This window comes from Peromyscus eremicus, chromosome 7, assembly GCF_949786415.1.
Source record: "Peromyscus eremicus chromosome 7, PerEre_H2_v1, whole genome shotgun sequence".
In the NCBI taxonomy this organism is placed as follows: domain Eukaryota; kingdom Metazoa; phylum Chordata; class Mammalia; order Rodentia; family Cricetidae; genus Peromyscus; species Peromyscus eremicus.
In genome coordinates, this window is record NC_081422.1 from 113715182 (window position 1) to 113742879 (window position 27698).

Below are 27698 nucleotides of genomic sequence, written 5' to 3' on the forward strand. Positions count from 1 at the left end.
AACAGGGCCTGACATGTTTTGCTTTCAGTATATATACCAAAGAGCTGCCTTCACACTGTGTGTATTTTGACGTTATTCTAAAGTTCATTTTCACCCTATAACACAATAGCCAGTGGAGGATGTCTCTAATCTTCTCTTTGGCACAAACCAGAGACGTGAGATGTGAGCCTCACATTCTGTGCTTTGGCTGGCTGAGAAAACAAATGTGTATTTCATGTTAGCACTTGGAGTCAGCCTCCTGTAGCTCTTCCCTCAGAGTGGAGTGCTTGTGAGGAGGTGGAAGCAAGCGTGAGTGCCGGGCTGGCAGGCTGACTCGGCACAGCGTGGGTTCTAGCCTCAGCGCCCTTGTAAAGGTGGAAGGGGAGAACCAACTCGAGTTGTCACCTGAGCACCTGGGCAGCGAGGTGCTTACGCCTACACGCACGCACGCACGCACGCACGCACGCCACTTCAGATGATTAGTAGAAAGGCACCGTTTGTCTCTTGCCAATTGTTCTTTTTTCCTCCTTCAGGGGGCGCTAGTATCATTCAGTGCCACATCCTTAATGATAAGAGACATATATTAACCAAAGATACAAATAACAATGTGGCATATTGGGACGTGTTGAAGGTAAGTGTCTGGAATTAAAGGTCGTGGGATCACGCATTCCCCTTACTTTTCCTTCTTTGTACGTGATAATCAAGATTTATTTGCAGTAATACTTTATTTGGGGGTGGATACTTTAAAGGATGATGTGGTAGTTTACCTTTTTAAGCACCTAAACCATTTCCCTGATTACTCTGTTATAAGTTGTATCAAAGGCTGCCTTTCTTGGAAAGGATCCACCAGAGTTCTCACCCCTTTATGATACTGGCATTTTAGGCTAGATAATTCATTGAGTGCAAAGAGAGCTTTCTATCCTGTCCTTTCTTTCACAAAAGGGTCCATGGTAACTGGGCGGATCCAGAGAAACCTCAATTGCTCACTAGCAAAACTGCTCGATTCTTCCCTGGCTACCCTGTTCTCAACCAGTGTGGACCTAGGTCGTGCTGCCCTGCATGACTCTCCACAGTCCCAGGAGTCCTGTCAAACTAGCATCTCTAAGGCAGAGCTGGTAGTCTTCTGCGTGTCGTTCTGTCATGCACTCTTGGTCTGGTTAGCTGCTCTTGGAACCCTACTGTCTGAATGGGACATAGTTCTGCTTGGGTGGAGCTCTGAGCTAGTGTGCACGATTGTTATCTCTGTAAACAGCTTCCCATATCCAGATAGTGAACCTTGAGAGTTTTGAAGTCACATGATCTGGTATACTAAACCTAAGAGGGTAAAGAAGTCAAGGAAGCCTGGGGACATGGAGGAATCAGCAGAGCTGTGTTCTAGTTTGTAGCCAGTGACCTGCTAGACTTATCCGAACCTGTGCCTTCATCCCCGAAATGGCTTTCACCCATTTCCTGGTGATGTCAAGGGCATATTTCAGAGCCATGCAACATAGGGATCTGCTACAGCAAAATGGGTGGGAAACAGGATGGAAAGAAAGAAAGTGGAGAATATGAAGGAAAGGAAAATAGGAGGATGAGTCCTGGGTTTCTGTTGTGGATGGAAGTGGTAGAGGTAGAAGATAACAGCCCAGCCATCGGGATAAATTGGTGGATGTGAGTTTATCTTGGTGGGCAGATAGCTGTGCAGTCCACTAGGTAGGCTGAAGCACCAGGCTAGATAAAACAACACAGCAAGCCAGGCGGTGGTGGCGCACGCCTTTAATCCCAGCACTTGGGAGGCGGGCAGGTGGATCTCTGAGTTCTAGGCCAGCCTAGTCTACAGAGCCAGTTCCAGGACAGCCTGTGTTACACAGGGAAACCCTGTCTCAAAAAAACAGGAAAAAACAAACAAACAAACAAAGCATAGCAGCCCTCAGCATGGGGATTATAGGTGATGCCATGGAATATGTCGAGATTTCCAAGAAAAGAATAAACTGGGCCATCATTCTTATCAGGAGGGACCTTAGAAGAAAGCCACCAGTGTATGACAGAGATGAGTAAGAAAACCAGGAGCCAGTGACAGCTCAAGGACAAATGGGGGCTTCAGAAAGGAACTGAATTCATACAAGATGCTTGAGTCATGAGGGTAGTCTCTGGGGCCAGCCCTTAGGCAGCAGCCAGTGGGTTCAATGTACCTGCAGTGAAGAAAGGACCATCTTCTTCAAGTCCCTGGACTGCAGGGGTGGGGCAGGGAGAGGAGGGGTAGTTGAGAAAGCGTAGGGGCAAGGCAGCCCAGGGAAGGCTGGTTTTACTTTGGCTGTGTTTTTTGTGTTCAGGTGTGTTTAGGGTGGGAGAATTTTAGCCTGTTTTAACTACTCCTGAAGAGAATCCAATGGACATAAGGAAATGGTCAAAGATACACAAGTTTCCAGCCAGGCAGTGGTGGCGCACACCTTTAATCCTAGCACTTAGGAGGCAGAGACAGGCAAATCTGTTTTTGAGGCCAGCTTGGTCTACAGAGTGAGTTCCAGGACTACACAGAAACCTTGTGTGTGTGTGTGTGTGTGTGTGTGTGTGTGTGTGTGTGTGTGTGTGTGTGTGTGTTTGGGGGGAGGGGGTGTAGCTAGAGTTTTCCTGCCTGGCCCATGGTGAGAGCAAATCTCTCTGACCCGCCAGTCCCACAGCCGCTCAGACCCGACCAAGTAAACACAGAGACTTATATTGGTTACAAACTGTATGGCCGTGGCAGGCTTCTTGCTAACTGTTCTTACAGCTTAAATTAATCCATTTCCATTAATCTATACCTTGCCACGTGGCTCGTGGCTTACCGGCGTCTTCACAAGCTGTTTCTCATCGTGGCAGCTGGCAGTGTCTCTCTGACTCAGCCTTCCACTTCCCAGAATTCTCTCAATTCTCCTCTCTGTTAGTCCCACCTATACTTCCTGCCTGGCCACTGGCCAATCAGTGATTTATTTATTGACCAATCAGCAACACACTTGACATACAGACCATCCCACAGCGGGGGGGGGGGACGACAGGTCACAACAAACAAGCTACACACTTTTCCAGGAAGGGAGGATCAGAACATGAGCAGAAGGCACCTTTTTCTTGCACTGGGAGAAAGACAGAAGGGGTTTCTGTCCAGGCTTGCTTATGAGGGGCAGCAGGTCATTTATGTCCTCCATGTGGATATTGATGTAGCTCAGATGAGGGTAAGAACTTGAGATAACTGTATTGGAATGGAGCCAGGGCTTGGGTTTCCAGAGAGCAAAAGAGAATGGTCTGGGGGCAGGGTGCTGGCCAGCATCGAGGAATGTGTGTGCAGTGCAGTAAATGGCATAGGCCTCTGGGAAATAGGAGTTCCCTGTGGCTTGAGTACGTTATGGTGGTGTAAGCTCTCCTTGGGACATTGGGAGCAGTGGGATGTGGGAGAGTCTATGTCTGCCTCCCTGTGAGGAGATGGCCATGTTGATGTTGAGCTGAGCATTTAGGAGAGACACTTTGTATTGGGGTTCAGCACTGAAGGGTGCGACAGCTGGAAGCCACGCTAACATCAGAGGATGTTCAAGGCATAATTGAGGAAGTACATAAATTTTTAGAATGAGAAGTGTTCAGAAGTCTTTTTTTTAAGATTTTTTAAATTTTATATATATGAGTGTTTTGCCTTTATGAATGTACCATGTGTGTGCCTGGTGCCCACAGAGGTCAGAAGAGGTAATCAGATATCCTGGAACCGGGAGTTATGGATCTTTCTGAGCATCCATGTGTGTGCTGGGAATTGAACTTGGGTCTTCTGCAAGAACAAGTGCTCTTAACCACTGAGCCATATCTCCAGCCCTAGAAGTCTTAAGATGGTCAGGGAAGCAAAGCTCTCAGTTCCTTCCTGGGTCAGCTGTTGTCTGAAAGAAACTTCACACTTTTTTTTTTTTTTTTTTTTTCAGAGCTGAGGACCGAACCCAGGGCCTTGCGCTTGCTAGGCAAGCGCTCTCCCACTGAGCTAAATCCCCAACCCCAACTTCACACTCTAAGCAAGCACTCCTAACATGTTGTTTGGTGACTTTTCTTCCCTTTGCTTTGAATTTTACCTGATAGTGCTTCTAGGTGAATGTGAAGGCAGTTTAGTATTAGCAGAATTAAACTACAGCCCCACCCCCTAGAAAAGTTTGTTTTCAATTTAAAAAAAAAAAATTAAGAATTTTTTTTATGTGTGAGCATTTGCTTGCATGTATGTCTGTGTATCACCTGTGTGCCTGGTGCCCAGGGAGATCAGAAGAAGGCACTAGATCCCTGGACCTAGAGTCAGGGATGGTTGTGAGCCAGGTGGGTGCTGGCAACTGAACCCAGGTTCTCTTCAAGAGCAACAAGTGCTCTTCACTGAGCCATCTCTCCAGCTCATTAATTTAAATGTACTAACAAGTAGCTATTTAAAGGCCTTAGGATAAAACTTGAGAATGATTTAAACCAGTGTGAAATGTGGAAGAGTGAAGTGTCAGTCATTGAGTCTGTCACTTCATGCTGACAATTGTGCTTCCTTGTGCAGGCGTGCAAAGTGGAAGATTTGGGCAAAGTGGACTTTGAAGACGAAATTAAGAAAAGATTTAAAATGGTGTATGTTCCAAATTGGTTCTCAGTAGATCTAAAAACAGGGGTGAGTTATCAATCAATATCTGTGTGATTTTGGATAATTGAAAATCCCTAGCATGCCCTAACTGTCCTTACAGAGATTGATGTTTTTAAGTATGTGCAATTGCTTTTTCCCCTCACCTTAGTAAACTATCATTTAAGCCTTTGGCACTTGCGTAAAGTAAGCCATAGCTGCGTTGATTCCCAGGAAGCGTGGCTTAACACCTTAGTCTAGTGTGTGGATGCATGCACGTTCAGCTGCTGTAGAAAGGAGTGAGGACCACTGACATTGCTGCCTCTGACAGATGCTGACGATTACTCTGGATGAAAGTGACTGCTTTGCTGCCTGGGTGTCTGCGAAGGATGCTGGCTTCAGCAGTCCCGACGGGTCAGACCCAAAATGTGAGTTCAGTGTCTTCCCTTGAAGAAGGTGGATCTGGGCAGGGATTGCTGGCTAAGTGTCCCCCTTTTTTTGTTGTGGTTTGGTTTGGGTTTTTTTGTTTGTTTGTGTTTTGTTTTGTTTTGTTTTGTTTTGTTTTGTTTTTGAGACAGAGTTTCACTGTGTAATCCTGGCTGTCCTAGAACTCACTCTGTAGACCAGGCTGGCCTCGAACTCACAGAGATTAGCCTGCCTCTGCCTCCCGAGTGCTGGGATTAAAAGTGTGCGCCACCACTGCCTGGCTCATCATGACACTTACGGTATCTTCACTCGGCATTCTTCTAAGAATTTGGTGTGTAGAAGTCAACACATGTGTACAAATGAAGTATTGCTGGCTTCAGGGGAGTTTCTCTGCACATAGCGTCATGTTATTTTGTTTTTGAAGAATAGCTAAGCTAGGCATAATGGCTCATGCTTGTAATCCCAGCACTCAGGATGCTGAGGCAGGAGAATTGCATGGGTTCCAGGGCAGCCTTAGTTTAGCTAGAGTGTAAACCCTGTCTTTACAAAAAGGAAAGAGAAAAGTGACTGCCTGCTGAAGATCAATGTAGAGTTTCTTCTGCATCATCATTTCAGATTTGAGATCAGATGCTGAGACTTGCCTGTCTCTGGTCCTGGGTTAGCTTAAGCATGTGCACCCCAGCATGATGGCACATGCCCTGTCATCCCTGTACTTGGGAGTAGGAAGAAAGATGAAGAGTCAAAAGCCAGGCTGAACTCAACAAAGAAAAGAAAAAAGAATTTAATGTCTGCTCAGACAGTGCCACTTCAAAGCCACCGGGCTTGTGTATAGCCCTAAGCACTCACATGCAGGTCCTTCCCCTAAGAACCTGCCTCTGCCTTTGGGTGTCTAGCTGCCGTCTTCATAGCCTGCCCCTGCCCTATGGTTGTGCTTCTCCAGCATCAGATGTAACATCCAAACATTGATCTTCCTCTGTCTTAGATCGCCAACTCTCCCCGTTTCTCCTGTTGCCTTGCAGTGAACTTAGGAGGACTTCTACTACAGGCACTTCTGGAATACTGGCCGAGAACACATGTGACTCCCATGGATGAAGAAGAGAATGAAGTGAACCATGGTTAGTGTGTGTATGTTCAGAAAAGCAAGAGTTGACACAGTGTGCTGAAGTGTGACATGTATCTGTGGTATGCCCAGTTCATTTTCTCCTTTCTGCACCTAAGTGAGAATGTCCAGTGAATTGAGACAGCTTGCAGGAGATGAGACCACTGTGGGGTGTGGCTCTCACAGGTGAAAGAAACCCCGTGTTTGATAGTCAAAATAGAAACTTGCCATGTGGTGGTGGTGCACACCTTTAATCCCTGCAAAATTTAACCAAAACCCAACCCCCCAGAAAAGACAAAACAGAAACATAACCAGCTACCTCTGTACAGGGGTGGTTAAGATACCTGTTGTTTGGGGAGTTTTTTTGTTGTTTGGTTTGGTTTTTCAAGACAGGGTTTCTCTGTGTAGCTTTGGCTATCTGGAACTCACTCTGTAGACCAGGCTGGCCTCGAACACACAGAGATACATCTGCTTCTGCCTCCCAAATCCTGGGATTAAAGGTGTGCGCCACCACCGCCGCCTGGCAAGACACCTGTTTATGAATCCTGTTCCTCTCCCTTTGTCTTTTTTGAGACAGGTGTATTGTAGTCCAAGCTGGCCCACAGTTGCCATAGCTCCTTCCTTCCTCTGTCCCAAGTGCTAGGATGACAGAGGATGCCACTGTGCTCCAGTTTACAGGGCGCTGGAGACCAGCAGGGTACGTGCATGCAGGGCAGGCCCTGGGTCAGCTACATTTATCTTGTATTAAAAGGGGGCTCTATTTCACAGTGGGTAGCATGCTGGACTTCTGGTAAGAACCTCTGAAATACAGCCAATATAAAGTAAGAATTCTTATTTTTAGGAATTTGGTTTTTACCTTTTATTACTTTTTTTAATATTTAAAAAAAATTATATGTGTATGCCACCTGCGGGGATGCATGTGAAAGCCAGACAAGGGCATCAGATCCCCTGGAGCTGTACAGGCAGCGTGTGTGCTGGGAACTGAACTCGGGTCCTCTGGAAGAACAGCCCGCTCTTACCTGTGAGCGTCTTTCCACCTGTTTTTCTAACTCTGGCTGAGTAACAGCATTTTTACTTTAAATTTTTTTTAGATTTATTTTTTTCTTTTGATTTTTTTTTTTCAAGACAAGGTTTCTCTGTGTAGTTTTGGTGCCTGTCCTGGATCTCTGTAGACCAGGCTGGCCTTGAACTCACAGAGATCTGCCTGGCTCTTAGATTTATTTTTAATTTGATGTGTATCTGTGTTTTCCAGCTTGTATGTATGTGCGACACTTGTATACCCAGTGCCCATGGAGACCAGAGGAGTGTTGGGTCCCCTGGAACTGGAGTTACAGATAGTTGTGAACCACTATGTGGTTGCTGGTGACTAAACCCAGGTCCTCTGGAAGAGTAGTCAGTGTTCTTAACCACTGAGCTCTCTCTCCAGCCCCAGGATGTTTTATTTTTAGAAGGTTGGAATGTTTACAGCCTGTTGTGATCAGTGTTTACAAGCTGTGGTCTCAGCACTAATGGCCTGCCTGTCTTTCCTAGTGAGTGGGGAGCAAGAGAGCAGAGTCCAGAAGGGAAATGGGTATTTCCAAGTGCCCCCCCACACCCCTGTGATCTTTGGTGAAGCTGGAGGTCGCACATTGTTCAGGTACGAATGAGAAGAAACAGAGGCCCTGCCTGAGAAAGGCCTTGCCTAACAGACCAACCCTCTTGCTAGGAAGTGCTGGCTCAGACATGAACAGTGTGTCACTACCTTCTAAAAATGTCCTTGAGATAGTTCAATGCCTGGTGCAGTGAGCTCAGATCCAGAAGGGCCAAGGCAAGATTCATGGTCCCTCCCTTTCCCTCACATGCCTGCCTCCAGGCAGCATCTCTGCTGGTACTGCCAGGGGCAGAGATCAGATAGCATTACAGCAGTCCCCGCCCACAGGGGACCAGACCAGGCAAGATAGGCTGGGCTGTTCCTGGGAACAGTTGTGGCTCCACCTGGGCTGCCGAGAAATCCTCTCTGAACCCTCCAAGAGAGGAAAAGCTGGTGTAGCTCACCCCCAGCTTCCAGCACAGCTGTAGTGGAGCTGGGCAAGTGTTACCAGGATCACATAGTTGTCAGAAGTGAGCAGGAGGTTTGCCCTGCCCCCGAGTATAGACTTTGTTCTTTTGTGATGGTCCCTGAGTGTAGGAACCCAACTAGAACCTCACTGCAGGCAAAGTCCTGCCGTGAACCATGGCACTGGCTAGGCCCTCTGCCGAGTGCTCCCTATGGTGACCCAGGACTCGGAAGCAACTTCATCAGGGCCCAAGTCTCCCTGCCCTGCTGTCACCTCTGCCGTCCTCAGTGAGCGCTGTGAGGGCTCCTCCTCTGCTGTCCCCTCACTTGTCATGACACTGACTACCTGATGGATTGTGTCTAGGCTGCTCTGCCGGGATTCCGGGGGTGAGACTGAGGCGATGCTTCTCAATGAGACGGTACCACAATGGGTAATTGACATCACTGTGGATGTAAGTGTCCTCCAGTCCCGCTTTGCCCTTTTACTTTTCCCAGATCGTGACATTAAGGACTGCCCTAGACAGCACAGTCTTAAACTGTAACAAAAGTCGCCTGCCAGGTGGAAGCCCCTCTGCTTTCCTGAAGGTCCCAAGTTGCAGACGCATTTGATAATAGTTTACAGATCAGTATTTGTCGGGTTTCAGTTGTAACGATAATATATGCTTACTCTATAAGATAATTGGTGTTTAGAGTGGAGTGCCCACCTCTTACCATCCACCCTCCCCCCCTTGCACCCCACCCTTCTCGCAGAGGGAGCACCACTAGGTTGACGCTGTCTTTGCTACTCTGTTCACCTACACTTTGAGCGTATGTTATCTGTGTGCATGTGTAAGTGTATAGCTCACCTTATTCTGCACAAGATCTCTACAGCGTTCTGCAACTTTTTTATTTAAATATGTCTTGGACATGTGTTCGTGCCTGTGCTTATGGACTATTCCTTTAAATGACTGCACCCTATTCTGCTGTGTTTATGTAGCATTTTTTATTTGATCAGCCCCTTATTAATGGACTCGGGTTGTTTCCAATGTTTTCTATTGCAAACAGTGCTGCAGTGAACGTCCTTGTACATGTATCTTTGTGTACTTTTTAGGATAAATTCCTAGAAGTGGAATTGCTGGATCAAAGGGTATGCACATTTTAAATTTTGATAATGCCAAATTGCCCTTCACAAAGGCAATTTACTTCTGAACCAACAGTGTATGAATGCCCAGTTCCCACAGCCACACCCACACTGGACACTTCGCCTTTGCTGCATGATAGGCAGACACTGTCTGATGACTTTGATGTGGAATTTTCTTTACTCATGGTGAGGTTAAGCGTCTTTTCATACTGGCCTTGGTCTCTATCACCTGCCTGCTGGTGTGCTTGCCGATCCTCTATGGCTCGTTCGTCTCACTGACTTGTAGGTGGCCTTCTGTTCCTATTAACCTGACTCCTCCTCTGTGCCTTCATTAAACGTTTACTTTGTTCGAGGTTCTTTCCCAGGTATAATCAATTGCTCTTTCATGGTCTGAGTCCATGTTTTGTTAGGGCTCCTAACCCAGAATGGGGGTGGGCCAAGCCTCCTTGGCTGACTGAGCTTTTCCTACTTTGTCATTTTCTTGCCTGCCCCTTTAATCTGTTATTTCTTCTTGTGTTTGGTGTGAGGTGAGACTCTAACTTTCTCCAGAGAACTAAGCAGTGTGCTCGTGTAGCCTCTGGAGTCTGACCTGTCTCTACTAATCTGAAATGCTGTCTTTACTGTGCACCAAATTCCTGTAGACACTTTCTTATGTCCTCTTGACTAGTTTGTGTATTCCTAAAGCCATATGAAAAGGGATTTAATCTCTTAAAGCTTTAGAAAATTTGTTCCCTACCCCAGATACACCACCCCAAGAACTTAGAGCCAATGTGACACCTGGTGGGTATTCCGTGGCCTTCCTTGTCCAAGCTTCCCATAAACCACTGCTTCCTTTTGAGTGTAGAACTCTCCCAGATGCATTACTGAGAAAGCTGACCAGATGATTTCAGTTGTGTTTGAGAACAGGGATTTTCTTCATGGTAGACCTCCCTCTGCTAGAGGGAGGTAGGAGGAGAGCCTAATGCCTCTCCGCTGGGGGATGGTCCACCCAGGCTCCAGGGCTCTCCAGACACTCAGGCTTCTTTCTGGTTAGGCCCTTAGTCATCAGCACCAGTGTTCTGGTTTATACAGCTTTCAAATGTTAGGTTTGTTCTCTTGTAATGCCTTGTACAACAATTTCAGAAAAGCCATGCCACAAAGACTATTTTTGGCACTGATATTACATATAATTTGTCTTCATCTATTCTTATTATAAACTAAACATCATATTTGCTGATAAATTTTCTCAAGGCACACTTCAGTTGATAACTTACTATAAATTACATTAAAAGTCATTTGATTGTAAAAATAGTTATTTGCAAATCATGTTTTCTATTGACAGCATTTTAGTTTTATCAGCTAATAGAAACTATTATACCTCTTAAACTTTTAATATTTCAGAAAAATATGCCCAAATTCAACAAAATTCCTTTCTACCTCCAACCTCATGCATCTTCAGGAGCAAAAACTTTAAAAAAGTAAGTAACTGTTGCGCTTCCTTATTCCAGTCACTGCAGCCACCTCTGTCCTTCTGGCCCCTCTGTAATAAGGGGACGGGTGCTAGGTCAGAGAGGCTGCTTATTGATCACAGTTTAGCCTAGCCCATAATTGCCGACTCGTGCCTTGGTAGTTCCAGGTAGTGCCTAGTGAGTTCCAGGCTAGCCGAGATTCCATAGCAAGACCTAGTAAGCTGTGTGTGATGGCACACACCTGTAGTCCCAGTTCTTAGGAGGTGGACAGAGGAGAATCAGTTCAAGGCCATGTGAGACCTGTCTCTAAACCACACAATTCCATTAGGGACAACACCTGTGTACAGTAGCTGCTTTTATGCTTATACTTAGGGACAGTGAGAGTGGGAAAATAACCCGCTTCTGAGAAGAGCTTCCAGGAGGTTTCTAGAAGGAATCACCTGAACACAGACGGACGGGTGGACTGCCCAAAGACACAGTTCCCAAGCAGGAGTAGGCTCAAGATACCAGAGATGGGCATGGGGGTGCATGTTCCCACACACAGGGTGGAGTAAGAAGACAAGGTCGAAGCTTCATGACTGAATTCGAATGCCAGGTCGCAGAGCCATGCCATGACATAGGTAGACGTGGCTCCAAGAGAGGCTTACGGCAGAGAAGGTGAGGTCTAGCAGGAAGTCTGAACCGTTACTGGTAGGTATAAGCTAGCAAGTGAAGCCAGCAGGGCTGTTAAACTGTCAGGGGATCCCAAGCTCACACAGAGGGACCAGTGGCCAGCCAGGCACTTGAGGAGTGACCACCGTGAGGCTACGTGTTCTGTTCCATCTGTGCCTCCGCCTGCTCCAGCACTCCCCTCCACATGCACACACTGGGTCACTTTATAGCAAGCTGTAGACATCACTTCAAGTAGATTCAGTGACAACCTCAGGGTCCGTGAAGAGTTAACCCTTAGCTGTGAGGTTTGATGGTGGTTGACTCATAGCAGAGATGAGGACTTAGAAGAAAGGGACCTTAGTTGTGTAATTTAGGACAAGCCAGCTGCTGGGTTTGTGGTCTGGAGCAGGCTGTGGATTAATGTCTAGCCTGGGGTGTCCGTTGTCTGCATCTGGTTGAAGGCACAGCAGTGGGAAGTAACACTGAGCCCTGGGTAGTTAATTGATGGGTCTGCTGCCCTCCCTTCAGGCAAGGACTTGAAGGAATAAAATGCAGGTAGCTATTGCGTGTCCATGAGTGCTAGAAGGGCACCCTAGGAACTCTGACAGCTCTCAAATGGATCAAGGCAGTGACTAAAAACATGTATTGATTTTCAATGTCTTTGTGACATTTATCTTTAGATGTTGACACAGTGAAAAATAGTAAGAGATTTTTCGTGATGTAAAAACATGTCTTTGTCTTTTCTAGAGACAGACTCTCTGCCAGTGACATGCTGCAGGTCCGGAAGGTGATGGAACATGTCTATGAGAAGATCATCAACCTGGATAATGAGTCTCAAACCACTAGTTCTTCTAATAATGAAAAGCCAGAGCAGGAAAAGGAGGAGGATATTGCCGTGTTGGCAGAGGAGAAAATTGAACTTCTGTGCCAGGACCAGGTGAGTGGGCCTGAAGAGCATAGCTTTGTCTCCCTGCAGAGGTACTCAGAAAGTCACGTAATGTGTGCTCAGATTCTCAAGCTGTTGGCCTCCAGGGGCATCAGCTTTCAGAGGCTCTGAAGAGCCCAGTGTCTTTTGGAAAGGTTCTTCAGCACACCCGAAGTTACTCTCCACCTGAGGGAGATGCTCAGGAAGAGGACACAGATTTACAGATGCCCACAGTCGGGCTGTGCCTGCTTAACAGGGGCAAGGTCATCTTGATTTGCAGGATGTTCTCTTTCATGTTAAGAATTTGGAGTGGAGGTGGGTGGAGAAGAGATGGAATTACGACTGAGGTCACAGCGTGTCCTCAGGCAGGGCTGAGCCAGCACTGCTGGTGGAGCAGCAGAGGCACACATTCCAGATTCCATGTGTGGAGGCAAAACCAGGCTCCTCAGCACAGTGGGGAGCAAGCCGGGCCACCTGGAGGAGCCCTGGGTAAGGATGCCTTTAGCTGTTAGTGACCTTGATGTTTTCATTGCACTTTGACTATTCAGGTTTTGGACCCAAATATGGACCTTCGAACAGTAAAGCACTTCATATGGAAGAGTGGTGGAGACCTCACACTCCATTACCGTCAGAAGTCCACGTGAAGGGTGGGCCCATGCTCCTGGGTTATTCATCAGCCTTCCTCTGTGGCCCCGAGTAGTCCTAGGAAGCCCACCAAGCCCTACCGGGAGCAGGACCTCCACCGGCCGATTGGGTGAAGTGACTAATGGAGATGTAATATAGAACCAGGCTCCGTGCATAGATTAAGGTGTCCCCAGGGATTCAGGGCAGGGACAGAAGAGCCCCAGTCACTGTCCTTGGAGATGTACAGAGAGCCTCAGCAGGCCAGTGCAGACTTCACTGACTCCTTTTGAAGGGCCCACCTCTGTCTCTTAGCACTTGGTAGGGAACATCAGTGGGGCCACGTCTGTCACCGTGTTTGAGTTTCAAACCCACGAGTTCTGCAGCTTTTCTAAGTGCATTCCACTCATGCAGCACCTGTGAAGGCTTTTTCCAAATTACAAAAAAAAAAAAAAAAAAAAAAAAAGGTTGTTTTCATCATCATGTAAAAGTTCTTTTTAATGGGAATCATCACTGTTGCACAATTCAAGAGCCAGCCCGTTTCATAAGAAATGACCATCTTGGGCTCCTTTTGAAATACCGAATCTCAGCTATGCTCTGTAGGAAGACCTTCTACAACTCCAGGGCCAGGGCGCAGTGCCAAGTACTGCCCCTCAGTAACCTGGCTGCACAGGAGCCCCAGCCGCTGTGCACGGTCCTTCCTCGAGTGCCCACCCTGTCTTCCTCACAGGCAGAGCCAGCGGGAACCACAGCTCTTGCCCTGGGCGAGCAGCATGATACTGTCAAAACGTAAGACCATGCTGAAGTTTCCATTTCATTCAAATGCTACCTACAGTGTATGTTATTTAGAGTAAAAAGATCTCACAGTGAGTTGATTTGATATTTATATCGTGGTCCATGTTTGTTTTTCCAGTTTTATACGCGGGCTTTTGTTGTACCTGCGTCCAGATCTTTCCTTGTCTTTCTAACAATCAAAAGCTTTCATAGACTCACTTGGATCTTGTACAGAATATTAACTTATTGGGGATAAACACTTCAACTTTGGCAGAAAACACTTTGGACTCTTCCCAAAGTCATTCTCAATCAGATAGATGAGTGGTCCCCCGACACTCCAGAAGAGGAGCCTTGAACAAAGCCAGAAGCACAAGTGCCTTCAGGGGCAGTTTGTTCCAGTCCAGTCACCTCCCTGCTGAGTGTGGCCTGCCCCCAGGAGCAGGAGCTGCGGAGGGCTTTTTCTTTTCTACATCTTCACAGGTTCTGCTGGGGGCAGCTGATGGGTCCAGGTCCGTCCCTGTCCCTTACAAATTGAGGCATTGATCCGCACAACTGCAGAACAGGGTCCCCTCACAGCTGACTGTGGAGCACAGACATGCCATGGCGTCCACACCCTCAAGTGAGCAAAGACATTTCCCAGGCGTTAAGATGCTCTCCCTTCCTCAGAGCAACTGGCGGCTTTTTTACACAGGTCCTTTTTATCTGTAGCCACAACAGCGCACTTTTGGTGCGTATTTTTAGTGACGTGTGAACTAAAAGCAGGGGCGGGGCGGGGGTGCCCAGCCCTCAGCGGTGTTTGCAGGAGGGGCTCTGCACGCAGTGGGCTTCACGGCCATGGCCAGTGCTGAGCCGCAGGCAGTTCGCTGAGTCCCTGTGGTGGATTTTACCCCCAGCATGGTTGTACTTTTTCCCCTCTAGACAAAATCAGTAATAAGTTTCCAGAAAATTGGACAGTCTGCAATGCCAAAAGGGTCAGAGTCTGTATTTCAAGTTGTATAGAATAAAGCTTTAGTTAAACTATTTCAGTGTGTCTTACACATTTATTTTTTCACTTGTCATTTGCCTTCACAGCAGATTACAGGGAAAGAAATGTCTGGGCTTCATATTTGAAACGTCATCAACATCCATCTTACCCACTTAGGTCTCAGGGAGCAGAACCTTCCAGTTAGGGAAACCAGGGGTCAGAGTGCCTAGCTACAGAGCTAAGGTGAGCTGGCCCCAGAGCCGCCCTGTGGTGGTGACACTGTATTCGCACATTCCTGGCACTCACCAGAGGCCCTGGGATGCCTCATAGGCCTGGACAGAAATGTATTCCTAGTGCTTGGGGCTTAGTGTTTGCCCAGCTGAGACCTGGCCCACTGTGTTGTATGGCCTGTGCTTCCTAGAACAGGGTCCTTGGCTTAACAGCCTAAGTGCCCTGTACACATAGTTACATGCGGTCTGCGGACATATGAGACTGGAGAACAAGACCAGAGGCAACTTACAGTGATTAGCGAGGACACAGGAGAGTGGAGCTGCAGAAGACATGCCCGGTGCCATCTGTAGAAAGACAGCAGAGCAGACAGCCTCTCCTAGCCTTGGCCTCTAAACTAAAGGCACCTAGAGTTGTAGGGACAGTTTCCCTCATACTAAGGACAGACAGGCCCACTGCCATCCAGTCTCCTAGGGTGGAGCTGGAGCGAAGAGGTACGGTAGAGGGATTTTGATGGTTTGTGCCTGTTCACCATCAGACCTGGCTGAATTCCTTGTGTACTCAGAGTCTGTTGTCTGTCTGTGGGGCCTGGGAGGAGGGGTCACAGACACTACAACGGGAATGTGTGCCCCCTCCACACCCGGGGCGGGTGTGGGTGTGTGTGTGTGTGTGTGTGTGTGTGTGTGAGACTAGCACAGGTAGATCCCTGTGAAGGGCCTAGCATTTTCCAACTTGAGAACAAAGTGGCCAAGTACACTACCTCTCTCCTCCAGCATAAGCATTAGAATGGGGGAGGCATTGGGACTTGGGGTCCTCCTCAGTACAGGTAGGGCTGCTGCCAGACAGAGACAGCCTCTCTTATCCCTCACCTAATCTTCACACTCCATCGTGATCAGGGTGATCAGGCCCTGCTGCCTCTCCCTACCCAGGAGGCTTCAGTGCCTCAGTGAGGCAGCCTAGAGTCCATCCTCTGCCTCAACTCAGAAGCTGGGCTGTTGTTCCCAGCTTCCCTGCCCCAGTCCAGAACTGGGGTGAAGGCTGGCCCCTAGGAGGAGACTAGCAAAGCCCATGACCCTAACCCTCACTAGGAGCTGCAGCCTAAAGAGCCACACAGACATAAGCTAAGCAACACCAAAGGTCACCAGGAGCCTCCTCACAGCCCAGGCTGTGGCTCCGGGGTGACCTGAGTTTGGCTTCCTGGCCCCTCAGTCTCTGTGTCTGCTGGATCCTCAGTCTGTGCTTCCAGCAGCTCTGCAGACAGTCCATCTTCTGGTGAGGATGCAGAGGTGAGGCCATCAGGGAGAGTCAGCTGGGGCAGGTGGTCCGCCTGGGCCTGGGCACCCGGGCTGTCCGGGAAGGAGACCTCAAACTCTGACCCGGACCACGTGGCTTCACCTGAAACAAAGTGAGGCTGAGGAGGCCCAAGCTCAGCGATTACCCCCCGCAGCCAGGCTCTGGTGGAGGCTTAGAGGTCAACCCTAACCCACCTTAGGATCCCAGGGTTCTTGGGGGGCATCACTGAAGGTCACTCACCACCCCGCTCATGAGAACTGCTGCTGGAACCCACGTCCTCTGGTCCTGAGGCGGAGACTGCTGTGGAGGTGAGCACTGTGGAAGGTGACAGGCTAGGGCACACACTGGTGTTGCTGCTGTCCAGGAGAGACATACCTGACACATCCAGGAAGCCTGAGGAGGAGAGGAGGAGCCCAGTTCTTTGCTCACAGAAAACTCCAACTACTGGAAATCTGGGAGCCTGGCTCCCCTGCCATGTTCCGGGAGCACCTAACCTTGCCCTTGGCCCCACAAGTGCCCTCCACCTAGCCCCATGGAGGCTGCCACTGCCTGTCCCGGAGTTGAACACCATGGGGTAGCACCATGGCAGTAGGCCCTGACCCTGCTCTGCCTCTGTCAAGTGACCTAAATAAAATAGGCCACCTCTGTCCACTCTTGATTGGACTGACAGACTGGCAGGAGGAATGCTGGGGCACTTACTGTACAAGTCTAACCCTGAGCCTGCACCCACTTCAGCACCAGGGCTCTAGGTACCTCTGTCTCCTCCGGGGCCTGTCCCATACCTGGATCCATGACCCGCTGCACTGGAGGTGGAGGCTGAAGAGGGATCTCTATGGAATGTGGGCATCCCTCACAGTCGGCAGCTCCATGGCTAGGACGCCCAGGCCCAAGGAGCTGTCCTTCCATGAAGCCACCAGAGACCTGTGGCAGGTCCTAGAGATGTCAGGAAAGAAGAACTGGGGGTCAGGACAGTGCCCGTAAAGATCCAGTACAGAAACGTGTTCAGTCCAACCTAACTGCAGCCCACCCTGGCACTGCGTCACCCTTCCTTTCCCTGAGCGATGGGTCAGGCCAGATCCTCCCTGCAACAGACACACTGGGGGGGGGGGGGGGGGGGGTTGACACTGCGTTTCCAGGTATCCACAAATACTACCCCTAGTCGTTGAGCCTCCCTTGAACCCAGGGGCATATGGGGACCATGCATCCTAACATGTCCAACACTGGCCAGCTGTCCCTACCTCACTGTAGCTCAATGTTCTGCCCATTTCTGGGTCTCAGTTTTCCACTCACCAAATGACTCCCAGCGCCTTGCCTCCACTCCCAAGGGCAACAGAGCCAAAAGTGTGCTTTACTGTACCCAAGCGGGGCTCTGCTGCTACTGACTACCAGAAGCCGATGGGCCTTCTACAGGCACAAAAAACTCAGGCCCGCCTCCAGCTGGCAGACCCACTGCCCCAGACACTCCTCTCCTCCCTCCCCACATACCTCCATGACACTGTGCCTGTCACCCAACTCTGGGCCAGAAGAGTCCTGAAGGATGGGCCAAGGTGGTGGGGCCCCAAGAGGCAAGGCATTAAGTTGTGGAGTGTTAGCTGGTGGAGTGCCAGCTGGTGAGGCCCCAACTGGCTTCTTGTAGTGGCTGGAAGGCTGCGTTGGGATCCGATGTAGATACCCATAACCAATACCACACCCCAGACTGTGGAAGGCCAGAAACGTTCAATCAGGGTTGTCCACGACATAGCCCTCCCTACCTACACCACCCCCACCCACAACCGTGACTGAGCAGGGATGAACCTCAGGATTCTGGGGGACAGCTCTGTCTCCTCCAAGGGATGCCAGAAACCCAAGCCCACCGGGCCAGCCCACCCATCTAGCTCTGACCCCAGGAAGTACCTGCCCTCTCCACCCCAGGCTGCATTGGGAGTCACAGTCACCTCCCGGCAGGAGTCGGACTCAGAATTATACACCATCAGCTTCAGAGGCTTCCCCTCATGGGACTCAATGAGTGTAAAGAAGTCTTCAGACTAGGGGAGAGACAGCGTCTGAGGGCAGCTCCCAGCGTTGGCCTGGAAGCCTCAATGAGACACCTATACACAACACATCTGTCCACACCCCTTCAGGAGGCCTGGAAACAGACACCATGGGTTCCTTACCTCCTGGAGAATCTGGTCAGAGCCAACTACATAGTCTGTGTAGGGGCACAGGCCAGCCAAGGCAGCAGGAGAAGAGGGCTCCACGTCCTGAGGTAAGAATGGTAAACTAAGACTCACTGCTGAGCCGAGACAAGAGGCAGGGTGTTGTCTCTCTAGGGAGGACACTTGTCCTCCGTTGCCATGCAAGGCTTCAAGCCAGAGTGCCTTCTTCACAGGGCCCAGTTTTCTCCTCCCCAGGGTTTACAGCCTAACCAGCAGAGGGCAGCACCTGCACGCAGTCCAGCATCGGACCCTGGACAGTGTGCCTGGGGAAACTCGTTTACTGAACCTCTAGGCTCCACACTCCCAGCACTCCTCTCTGAGTTCAAGGTTAGCGTAACCCACATGATGAGTTCCAGGCCAGCCACAGCTACATAGTGAGGCCCCGTTTCAAAAAACTTAAAGAAAACCAGGGGCAGGGGAGATGGTTTGTGGGTGGGGTGTAAGCATGAGATCCGGGGTTTGGATCCCCAGCAGCCATGAGCACAGCCAGGGCCGCAGCAGTCAACAGCAGGTTAGGTAGGAACCCTGTCTCCAAAGGTGTAGAGAGAGAGGGGATGTGGTGTCAACACCTGGTTATGCTAACATGTCAACACATGCTGCCACACTTGCACACACACAGCAGGGAAGGATATTTGCCCCAAAGCCTGGCAACCTGAGCTGGCTGCCTGTGTCACAGACAGAGGCTGGAAACGAGGAGGAAAACTAAGAAGACCCTCCTTCCTTCTTTCCTGGGAGAGTTTTACGAAAGCACAGTATCCAGCCATGGCCTATGGCCAACCATGGCCTATGGTCCACCCCAAATCAGAAACTAGGAAACCATTATGGGGGGAGAGGGGGCTGGGGTTGGCTCAATCAGTGAAGTGCTCGCCTTTACCTGAGTTCAAGCCCCACAGTCCAGGTGGTGTGCACCTCTAACTGGCTAAGGAGGTGGAGGCAGGCACATCCCTGAGACTCACTGGCCAGAGTGTAGATGAACAAGATTTCCAAGGAAATCTTGATGATGCCCAAGATTGTCTTTTTGCTTCCACATGCACACACAAATGAGCACGTATCCACATACACATACATCCTTTTTTTTTTTTTTTTTTTTTAAGGATCGAGCCACTTTAGTGCAAAGAATGCCAGGCTGGACCTGAGTTCAGCCCCCAGGAGCCCACATGGTGGAAAGAATGTTGTACTCTGACCTTCTGACCTCCACGTGTGCCAGGGCACACATGCACCCACACAAAATAAATGTAATCATTTGAAAATAAAAACAAAGCGTTAATTATATTAATTATGAGCTGTGTGGTTCTGTAGTGTGAGCTTCCCAGATGACAACAGCATGCTCACTATAACACCACACAAAATAAAGAGACATGCTCTCAAAACCCACAGGTCAAGAGCTGGGCACCCCTGGGACATGTGACCCAAAACAAGCAGCCATCCAGCCAAAAGTATGACAGCCCTGGGGCATCCCCACTGCTCCTGAGGAGTGCTCCTGAGGAGTGCTCTGGAGTCTGCCTCATCTGCCCATTTCATGCAGAGGAACACCGCAAAGATTCCCCAGAGAACCCCAACCAGCAAACCTTCCAGCAGGGGACTCTCCCTCCGCCAGACCAGGAGCATCGGAGAACTCGGGTACCACCGATGCTCACAGGTGCCAGGTGTGCATGTGTGTCTGTCACCTAACGCTAACATCTGGGGCAGCTGTTAGGAAATTCGCTCATGTAGCTGCTGCACGGCGACAGGTCACAGAAACTATCCACCTGGAGCAACACTACCCCTGAAGTGGACCGCTGGCGGCTCATGCTGGCGCACCCTTCAAGAGAGACCAAGACATGGAGCCGCGCAGACAGCCCGGAATGTAAGAGCACTGGCTGCTCTGGCACGGGACCCAAGTTTGAGTCCCAGCACCCACATGGCAGCTCACAACCCTCTGTAAGTCCAGTCCCAGGGGACCCAAGGTCCTCTTCTGACCTCTAGGGGCACACACACACACACACACACACACACACACACACACACACACACACGGTGTACATACAATACATGCAGACAAATCGCCTATATACACAAAATAATAAAACAATTTTTTCTTTTGGGTTTTTCGAGACAGAGTTTCTTTGTGTAGTCTTGGCTATCCTGGAACTCCTGTAGACCAGGCTGGCCTCAAACTCACAGAGATCCACCTGCTTCTGCCTCCCGAGTGCTGGGATTAAAGCTGTGCGCCACCACTGCCCGGCTAAGATTTATTTATTTTTATTTTATGTGTATGGGTGTTTTGCCTACATGTATGTCTGTGCACCATATACATGTGTGATACTCATGGAGGCCTAAAGAGGGTGTTGGGTCCCCTGGAACAGGAGTCACAGATGGTTGTGAGCTGCCATGGGGGTGCTGCGAATCGAACCGAGGTCCTCTAAAAGCAACAACTCTCTTTATTTTTGGGGGGGCGGGCACCACCACCATCCGGCCACAATAAAACAAAATTTAAAAGAAAGAAAGAAACTAAGGTGGGCAGTTAAGAATGCCTAGAGAGGCCAGATGTGGTGGTGTACACTTAATCCCAGCACTCGGGAGACAGAGGTGTGGTGGTGTACACCTAATCGCAGCACTCCGGAGACAGAGGCTGCTGGATCTCTGCAGGTTTGTGGCCAACCTGGTCTACACATCCTAGGCCAGTGAGATAGTGAGACCCTGTCCTAAAACAACAAAACAGAACAAGAATGCCCAAAGTCACACGGCCAGCAAAAGCAATCATCAGCCGGGTGGTGGTGGCGCACGCCTTTAATCCCAGCACTTGGGAGGAAGAGGCAGGTGGATCTTTGTGAGTTCGAGGCCAGCCTGGTCTACAGAGCGAGATCCAGGAAAAGCGCAAAGCTACACAAGAGAAACCCTGTCTCGAAAAAAACAAAACAAAACAACAAAAAAAAAAGCCATCATCAGCTGCCCTCTGAAGACACTGGGACAAAGCCAGATCCCACAGCACTGCCCTCTGCTCCCAGCCCCACCCACCTGGCCATCCTGCTCCCGAGTGCCCCGGACCTGCCCGGTCCACACACCCTGCCGGTACTCACCAGTACATGCCACACGTGCTCACTGGCCCTTCGGAAGCTGCAGAAGCGCACGCTGGCTCCCAGCAGGCCCTGGCCACCCCACATGTTGCTGGGCACCACCTCCACCTCTCGAACCTTCATGGTCTTCATGTTGAATACTTCCAGCTTCACCGGCTTCTCCACGTTGGCCTTCAGCAGGGCCTTCAGTGTGTCATTCTCCTTGTTCTGCACGGGCAGGAGAGGCCGGCTCAGACTGAGGCCTCTCACCCCTGGGCCAGAACCCTCGGACCCGTCAGGGCCTGAGAGGCATCAAGGGCCTGGTATGAGGACAAGCTGGGACAGTAACTGGGCCCAGCTTCATGGGCTAGGTTTGGGCCTGCAGCCACTATAGCCCGACCGCCACTACCCAGCTCCAGGCACCCCAAGTCCTACCAAGCCTTGGTCCCTAAGCTGGCCAGAAAACATAAAGAAGCCAGAAAGAGGCCTCTTAGGCCCATGTCCAAAGGCCTCATATGCCTTGAAAGGCAGCCGTCTTAGGCCTGGTGGCCACCTCCAAGAGTCCCTCTAGCCCTGGTCCACCCAGGGAGAAAAGGGGGGCAGAAGCAGGCGGGGCACCCTGTGGGGACGGGGGAAGTGGGGAACCTCACCAGCCTCGAGTGCCCGATGGTGATGATGAAGTCAAAGTAGGGTTCCAGGCCTGCCTGCTGGGCCGGCGAGTTCTCCTGCACCTGTCACAGGGCGGAGGCAAGTCATGGCCTGACTCACACAGTCCCGAGAAGCCCTGCACCACTGGGAAGGACTCCCACCTGCACAACTGCTCTGGCCGCTACCAAGGGTCATCCCATGTCCCACTCACTCCCTTCTCAGACACAAGTTTCCTCTGGGGAAAATGACTTTCCCTGACACACAGATGCTTCCAGAAAAGGACTCACACAGTCCTGGGAGAAAGACAGGGAATACTGTCCCCAACCCCAAAACTGGGCTGCAGCTGGCTGGGAGGACAGAGGGATTGGCCAGGAAAGCCCAGCCATGCAGGAGAAGTGCAGCCAGGCCTTGCAGAGTGGCCAGATCCTAAAGAGCCTAGAGCCTGAGTAGCTGGCCTAGCCCCACTCGAGCGGGCAACGATAGCCTGATGGCGAAGGAAAGCAGATCCCAGGCTCAGGACTGACCTCTGCACGAGTTCAGCTACACCATGCCACACAGTTCTGCTCCCACTGCTCCCCTCCCCTTTGGGTGCTCCCTGCCCCTCTCAACTACCAGCTCACTGCTGTCTCCAAAGTACAGCCAGCTCCCCATCTCAAGCTGTACCCGGGACACATCTCAAGCTCCCCATCACAAGCTGTTGCCGGGACACATCACACGCTGTACCCAGGACACATCTCAAGCTCCCCATCACAAGCTGTTCCCGGGACACATCACACGCTGTACCCAGGACACACGGCAAGCTCCATCTACAGTGTCTTGCTCAAACAATGCAGCCTTTGTCCCCAAGTCCTGAACCCTAAAGATGCACCTAGGCCTTTGGCTCGAGCCTTTTACTAGGAACACTTGATTACTTCTTGGGCCAGGCATCAGCCAGGCCCCAAGGTAACAATTCAGGTTACAGAACACAGGACTCATGTGACTTCAGATCCTTGGTGCCTCCATTGGATTCCCCAAGATGAAGGAGAACTTTTCAGGAGCCTGATGAGAACAAAGTGCTGAGGTGTCTTTAGTTCAAGGCCAGTTTGGCCCTGATAGGACAACTCCCTCCTAACAGTAGCACCAACTGAGTCCCTGAGTGCCACCTCCTGGAGCTGCCACAGCCACCAATGGGAGTAGGCCCATGTTGGTTGCTGGCCCATCCCCAAGGGCAAGCTGTTCCTGGCCTGTCTGGGGACTTCAAGTCCTGTTCCATCCCTCTGGGGGCCCTACTTCAGGGACTCTGAGACCTGCCCTCTGTCCCTGTTAGACCATGGTTCTCAACCTTCCTAACACTGTGACTCTTTAATACAGTTCCTCATGTTGTGGTGACACCCAGCCATAAAATTACTTTCATTGCTATTTCGTAACTGTAACTTTGTTACTGTTATGAATCATAATGTAAATACCTGTTTTCTGATGGTCTTAGTGACCCCTGTGAAGGGTCATTCCACCCCTGGAGGGGACACGACCCACAGGTTGTGAACCACTGCTCTAGAGGCTTTTGAAGACCACAGGACTAGGATATGTCAGAGGGTGGGGGGTCCTCCAAAGCAGGACCTCTTCCAAACCACCCCAACTCCCTTGTTACCAAGGCCACTTTGCTCCTAATAGGCAAGTGTCACCTCCTTCGCCTGGTGTCAGCAACCCACCATCGTTAATGAGGTCTGGAAGCTCTGGTCCCCCTGGCCATCTACGACCTCCACCCACTCAGGCCTGTGGATCTGTCCTCTACACTGTCTACACTGCCCATTAGAGCTCCAACAGCTGAAATGATCTAGGCTGTTGCCCATTGTACCTTGTTCCTGCAAAACCCACTGCCCTTCCACCCTGCTCTCCCCGACACCTCCCGATGCACCCCACCCCCGAAGCCTAGAGCACGCTCAGCTTTTCCTAACCCCACACCTTCCCTCCAGCCAAGGACCCTATGGAATAAACTGGGACAGACTCGAGACAGGGGCTGGGTGCCAAGCACCCAGATGCTAACGCCTCCTATACTTTAAGCAATCTGTAGGCCGTTTCACTGTCCCAATTTCTACATGAGAAAAGAAGCTCTGTAACTTAGCCATCTGATCTGAGAAAATGCAACCTGGTTACAACAGCATGTTCTGGGTGTGTAACTCCTCCACTACTGCACATTCCCTGAGTGCCGAGGGCAAGGGCATCACCAATGTGCCTGGGAAGATTGGGAATGACAAAATTCAGACGATTTAGCTCCCTTGTTCTTTGGCTCTTAAAAATATAAGTAAATGGCAGCCAAGCAGCGGTGGCACACGTCCTTAATCCCAAAACTCACAAGGCAGAGGCAGGTGGATCTCTGTGAGTTCAAGGACAACCTGGTCTACAGAGCAAGTTTCAGGACAGTCAGGGATACACAGAAAAACCTTGTCTCAAAAAACCAAAACACACAAACAAACAAATACATATGTACACACACACACACACACACACACACACACACACACACACACACGGCAATAGGGGACTGGTGAGATGGCTCAGCAGGTGAAGACACTTGATGCCAAACCTGGAACCCAAATGGTGGACAGAGAGAACCAATTCCACTGACCTCCACATATACATGCCATTTCATACATGCATATGTACACACTCAAATGTAAGTGTAAAAAGCCCTTTAAAATTGTGTGTGTGTGTGTGTGTGTGTGTGTGTGTGTGTGTGTATAATGTCATCCTTCCACTTAAAATCTTCTGATAGGGGCTGGAGAGATGGCTCAGTGGTCAAGAGCACTTGTTGCTCTTGTAGAGGACCTGGGTTCAGTTCCCAGCACCCACAGGGTGGTTCTCAACCATCCATGACTCCAATTCCAAGGCCTCTGTGGGTACTAGGCACAAACATACCTGTACACAAAACATTCTTACACATAAATAATAAATCTAATAAATAAATAAAATCTTAAACAATAACAAAAATGCTACAGACAGACCAGGCGGTGGTGGCACATGCCTTAAATCCCAGCACTTAGGAGGCAGAGGCAGGCAGATCTCTGTGAGTTCAAGGCCAGCCTGGTCTACAGAGCGAGATCCAGGACAGGCACCAAAACTACACAGAGAAACCCTGTCTTGAAAAACAAAAAAACAAAACAAAACAACAACAAATGCTACAGACAGTATCTCCAAATAAAATATCAAGTCTCAGGACCTGGGGAAGGATCCCCTGCATACAAGAGGCCCAGGTTGATCCCCAGCACCCAGGAGGCCCAGGTTGGATCCCCAGCATCCAGGAGGCCCAGGTTGGATCCCCAGCATCCAGGAGGCCCAGGTTGGATCCCCAGCATCCAGGAGGCCCAGGTTGGATCCCCAGCATCCAGGAGGCCCAGGTTGGATCCCCAGCATCCAGGAGGCCCAGGTTGGATCCCCAGCATCCAGGAGGCCCAGGTTGGATCACCAGCACCGCAAAACCAAAAGCTCTCCAAGTCTTCGGGACAACGTGGAAGGTCCTGCATGCCCAGCCTCATCCTCCACACTCTCCTGATGGCGGCCACACCACCCTGCACACCAGCCTGGCTTCGTGGCGATTTCTCTGACAGGATGGTAGAACCCACCACCCACCTCCTGCTGCTCCTCCCTCCACTCTGCTTCCAGAAGTCTGCTCAAACACTGAGCAGACATCCTTCTGCTCAGACACTGGGCAGACATCCTTCTGCTCAGACACTGGGCAGACATCTTTCTGCTCAGACATTGGGCAGACATCTTTCTGCTCAGACACTGAGCAGACATCCTTCTTGACCAGACCCATCCGGGTATCACTCTTCATCCCCTTAACCTATGTTACTTTTCTTGCTAGCAATTACCATGTAGCACATATTTATTTGTATGTTTAAGAATTGTGTGTGTGTGTGTGTGTGTGTGTGTGTGTGCACAAGCACGTGCCTGTACACCAGTGTATGCAGATGCCAGGTGTGTGTGCTTGTGGAAGCCAGAAGACTTTGGATGCCCTAGAGCTGGAGTTATAGGCGGATGTGAACAACTCACTGTAGTTACTTTTGCTTATGCATACACACACAGACACACAACGCCAGGAACTGAACCTAGGCTGTCCGGAAGGCAAGTGTTCTTAGCCGCTGAGTCATCTCTTCAGCCCACCGGGTCTGTTTCTGAGTCTTGATGTATAACACAGACTGTCCTCGAACTTGGAGTCTTCCTGCCTTTACCTCTGCACACCAGCAGACGTGAGCCATCACACCCATTACACACAGCTCTTTCTGGCCTTCCTTCTCTCCATACTGTACTGTTTCCCATGTTTTCTCGGTGCCTGAAGCTCCGCCTGCCATACAGTATATGTTCAAAAACACGTCTACAGCCAGGAACACTAGTGCTCGGGAGCTGGAGGCAGGAGGGTACGGAGTAAGGCCATCCTTGGCTACAAGAGATCCTGTATCAAAAAACAAAACAGGGACTGGAGAGACAGGTCAGGAGTTAAAAGAGCATACTGCTCTTTCAGAGGACCTGGGTTCAGTTCCCAGCATGCATATGGGGCAGCTCCCAAATGCCTGTAACTCCAACTTGAAGGGATCTGAAGCCTTTGACTTCTGCAGGCACCCTCACTTGTGGGTGAGGCACGCGCGCGCGCGCGCGCACACACACACACACACACACAGAGTAAAACTACATCTCTGTGAAGGACTCTCATCCTCTGACCTGTCGCCCTTCTTGCCTCCACTCATACCACGACCTCACCTCCCACACCCCTTGTGCAAATACGCTTTAAAACACTCTCGGGTGGATGCATTCCAATGTCTGCCAACCCCCAGGCTCAAATCTCGTCACCTCTGGTCTGCAAAGCCAACGTGGCTTTCCTGCTAGGAACCATTTCTTAGCCCAATGCCAGCCTTCCTTTGACATAGACCAGAGAAGCATGGTCTATGTAGCAAGTTCCAGGCCAGTCAGGGCTACATAGTGAGACCATCTCAAAAAAAAATAAAGTTTAAAAGAGGCTGAGAAAGGAGGGCAACTGAGAGTTTGAGACCAGCTTGACTACATGCTAAGATCCTGTCTGACGGCAGGAAGGCAGGCAGGCTGACCTGTAAACACCAGGCACCAACACGATAAACCTGCCTGCCTCCACACAGCTCTGCATCTACCCACTTTTCAAGGAGGAATAGCCAGGGAGCTGTGTTCGAAGCCCTTCCTATCCCCAATCCCATATTCCCCCACCTCTTTATCAACCAGGCTATGAACGACTTTGTCTCCACTTCCCAGAAGCCTGTTCGCTCGCTCATACCTCCCTGCAAGTGACACGTAAGGCCTCACCCAAGTCTCGGGGTGTTTCCCTCTGGGGTCCCAGTGCCCACCCTGGCTCCACTCATTACGGCCACCTCACCCCGCTGCAGCCTTCCCAAAGCCCTCGAGCTCCTCCAGCCCCTGGCACTGCGCCTCACACAAGGGACTTCGGGTCTTGGGCGCGCTGAGCCTACTCAAGCTGGCAAGGAGGTCACCGCGGGCCCCCAGAGCCGTGCAACCCTCCCCGATGCCCGCCCGCCGCCCCGGTTCAGCGGCTCACCCCGTGCAGGTGGAAGCCCTCGCCGCCCGCCGGCTGCTGGGTGCTTGCCCCCAGCCCCATGGCCGTCCTCTCCCTCCGCTGCGTGGCTTGGTCACGTGGGGCCAGGCCACGCCCTCCCGGATGTCAC

At 50.5% G+C, this 27698-nt stretch overlaps 2 protein-coding genes across 9 annotated transcripts in view; one reads left to right on the top strand and one right to left on the bottom strand.

Moving 5' to 3' along the window:
- Wdr48 (WD repeat domain 48) overlaps positions 1-13428 on the top strand; it is a 40546-nt gene extending 27118 nt beyond the window's left edge. For 7 of the 8 annotated variants that reach the window (XM_059268895.1, XM_059268892.1, XM_059268897.1 and 4 more), the window contains 9 exons: positions 513-610; positions 4496-4603; positions 4884-4980; positions 5998-6093; positions 7608-7713; positions 8477-8564; positions 10613-10689; positions 12079-12268; positions 12805-13428. In XM_059268895.1, coding sequence (XP_059124878.1) covers positions 513-610; positions 4496-4603; positions 4884-4980; positions 5998-6093; positions 7608-7713; positions 8477-8564; positions 10613-10689; positions 12079-12268; positions 12805-12900 — 956 coding nt within the window. In that variant the 3' untranslated portion in view covers positions 12901-13428. Of the gene's footprint in view, positions 1-512; positions 611-4495; positions 4604-4883; positions 4981-5997; positions 6094-7607; positions 7714-8476; positions 8565-9202; positions 10540-10612; positions 10690-12078; positions 12269-12804 lie in introns of those variants that run through there. The other variant, XM_059268899.1, reaches the window with a different exon arrangement.
- A 1937-nt stretch (positions 13429-15365) lies between these two features.
- Positions 15366-27697, bottom strand: Gorasp1 (golgi reassembly stacking protein 1). Its single transcript, XM_059268901.1, has 9 exons — positions 27572-27697; positions 22017-22097; positions 21391-21594; positions 18290-18376; positions 18030-18160; positions 17622-17832; positions 16919-17069; positions 16377-16529; positions 15366-16238 (listed from the first exon to the last, which is right to left on the bottom strand). Exons 1-9 carry the CDS (start codon positions 27629-27631, stop codon positions 15997-15999), a joined length of 1320 nt encoding a protein of 439 aa, XP_059124884.1. The 5' UTR covers positions 27632-27697; the 3' UTR covers positions 15366-15996.
- Between the last annotated feature and the right edge of the window lies 1 nt (position 27698).

Coding starts and splice junctions, on each gene's coding strand:
- Gorasp1 (XM_059268901.1), bottom strand. CDS start 27,631: ATGGGGCTGGGGGCAAGCACCCAGCAGCCGGCGGGCGGCGAGGGCTTC. Junction 18,377..21,390: donor AGCACGTGTGGCATGTACTG/GTGAGTACCGGC, acceptor TTCTTACCTCAG/GACGTGGAGCCCTCTTCTCC. Junction 18,161..18,289: donor CTGACCAGATTCTCCAGGAG/GTAAGGAACCCA, acceptor TCTCTCCCCTAG/TCTGAAGACTTCTTTACACT.